Source organism: Seriola dumerili, unplaced genomic scaffold (genome assembly GCF_002260705.1).
Source record: "Seriola dumerili isolate Sdu_G_001 unplaced genomic scaffold, Sdu_1.0 BDQW01000056.1, whole genome shotgun sequence".
NCBI classification, from domain to species: Eukaryota; Metazoa; Chordata; class Actinopteri; order Carangiformes; family Carangidae; genus Seriola; species Seriola dumerili.
Genome location: NW_019174311.1, coordinates 2260836 through 2263365, shown reverse-complemented (window position 1 = coordinate 2263365; position 2530 = coordinate 2260836). Strand labels below are relative to the sequence as shown.

The window sequence follows — 2530 nt, the reverse complement described above, 5'->3', positions numbered from 1 at the left end:
GAGCAAAGCAGAGCATGTTACCTTCAGTGGGGACCTGGACAGAGACACAGCCTGCTGGGGACCAGAGATAGAGTTTGGTGTTGGCTGTACACAGTGCCAGCCGTGGGCGCCGGGGGTCCCACTGAAAGCAGCGCACAGCTGATGTCTGCTCCAGCACAGCCTCCAGGCTCATCTTCTGCATGTCCCACACCCACACAACACTGGCCATGTTGTCTACAGTCAGAGAAACACAGATACACACTCAAAACCACTCTCAGCTTATAGAGCTCTGAAGCATTGCAGCACAAATAGTCAAAACAGTTTTTCTCAAACGCTTTGATGCAATTCTTGCATCAGAAACGTCACTCTTCACTCCTCACGTTCTCAAAACCTCATCATATCCCCACACACATTAGAATCTCTCATTTGTACAAACTTCTATTGTATCCACACATAGTTCACTACTAAAGACGTTTTCTCATTGTATTGATGAATTTCTCATCCGACTCTGACAACTCATGAAAACAGTTTGTACCTTCATCAGATAGAATGACAGACCACTCACTCTGATAAGGCCCTGCATTGTGTGTGTTTTCAATCAAATCTCTTTAAAATTTCTTCAAATATGTATGAGAGAGCAAGACCTCTCTCTCACACATGCGCGCACGTGCACGTGCGTGCATGCACACACATGGTGATCTCAGTCCAGACTGTTCTCATCTGTGGTTCCCTGGATGGTGGAACAAACTACCCAATCCTATCAGAGCAAGGGCGTCCCTCTCTATCTTCAAGAATCCCTCGAAAACTCATCTCTTCCAAGAGTAGATCCTTTCCTAAAACCCTAACATGTCTAACTATTACTAACTGTGCACTTTTGGTGCACTTCATTAAAACAATCTCCTTGCACTTTTTAAATAGTACTTATATGTAGTACTTAATATTTACACTAAGGTTCCTACTGCACTGAAGCTTACTAAGTCGCTTTGGAGATATATATATATATATATATATATATATATATATAAACACACATACTGTATACTTACATATATACACATATATATATATACACATACTGTGTGTAGTGGGAATTCACTGTACTATAATTGGTGCTATGTTTACGTTTGATTGCATATTTTTCTTTGTCTATTTTCCGATGCATAGTTCCATGGTTAGGGTTAACCTTTTTTTTTTTTTTTTTTTTTTTTAACTGTTTTCACCAATTTTCTAACCTACNTACGTCTCATTTTTTCAAAACTCTACACAAAAAAACGAAATTGCACACAAAATGCAAAGTACCTCATATCTGCTGCAAAACTAAACACTGCATTGAAAATATCATAAACACATCTAAAAATCAAATGACCAACACTTTTGTCCTTATAGTGAATTTCTGGATACACCATGTTCTAAATCTAAAGCTCTTCTGTCTTCCATAGGCTTGTATATACATTTCCATACAGTGCTCTAAAGGGACAGTGCAGTAATCTGCTGAGAGGGGTTGAAATGTACACAGTACAGTAGACACCAATGCAATATTGAAACAATAGTTATTTTCCAAAATGCTACTGTTGTCATATATAGGTAATAGGTTAGGTTACTGTTAACATATATAGGAATGTATGTAATACAATACCAATACATATTGTACAGTAACACTGGAGTAGCCATTAGACAGGTGCATATCTCTCATCTCTGATGGATGCCACTGTAAACTGACTCATGTTGGGTTGGACTCAGTCCAGCCTCTCTCATAGTTAGAGTATATTATTCACATTTCATTGCTGTGTCTGAATATTTTTTACTTTATATTTTTTGCAGAACNTATTTTTCTTTGTCTATTTTCCGATGCATAGTTCCATGGTTAGGGTTAACCTTTTTTTTTTAATTTTTTTTCTTTACAACTGCTTTCACACATTTTCTAACCTACGTCTCATTTTTTCAAAACTCTACACAAAAAAACGAAATTGCACACAAAATGCAAAGTACCTCATATCTGCTGCAAAACTAAACACTGCATTGAAAATATCATAAACACATCTAAAAATCAAATGACCAACACTTTTGTCCTTATAGTGAATTTCTGGATACACCATGTTCTAAATCTAAAGCTCTTCTGTCTTCCATAGGCTTGTATATACATTTCCATACAGTGCTCTAAAGGGACAGTGCAGTAATCTGCTGAGAGGGGTTGAAATGTACACAGTACAGTAGACACCAATGCAATATTGAAACAATAGTTATTTTCCAAAATGCTACTGTTGTCATATATAGGTAATAGGTTAGGTTACTGTTAACATATATAGGAATGTATGTAATACAATACCAATACATATTGTACAGTAACACTGGAGTAGCCATTAGACAGGTGCATATCTCTCATCTCTGATGGATGCCACTGTAAACCGACTCAGTCCAGCCTCTCTCATAGTTAGAGTATATTATTCACATTTCATTGCTGTGTCTGAATATTTTTTACTTTATATTTTTTGCAGAACTCTTTTTCAGAAAGCCGGTATGGTTTTTATCAAGATATCAAAACATTTGGCAT

The 2530-nt window shown here is 36.9% G+C and overlaps 1 protein-coding gene across 1 annotated transcript in view; it reads right to left on the bottom strand.

Moving 5' to 3' along the window:
- The window catches only part of wrap73 (WD repeat containing, antisense to TP73), a 20386-nt gene that overhangs the window by 3790 nt on the left and 14066 nt on the right, over nt 1–2530 (bottom strand). The window contains exon 12 of the mRNA XM_022741717.1: nt 22–213. Coding sequence (XP_022597438.1) covers nt 22–213 — 192 coding nt within the window. The remainder of the gene's footprint in view (nt 1–21; nt 214–2530) is intronic.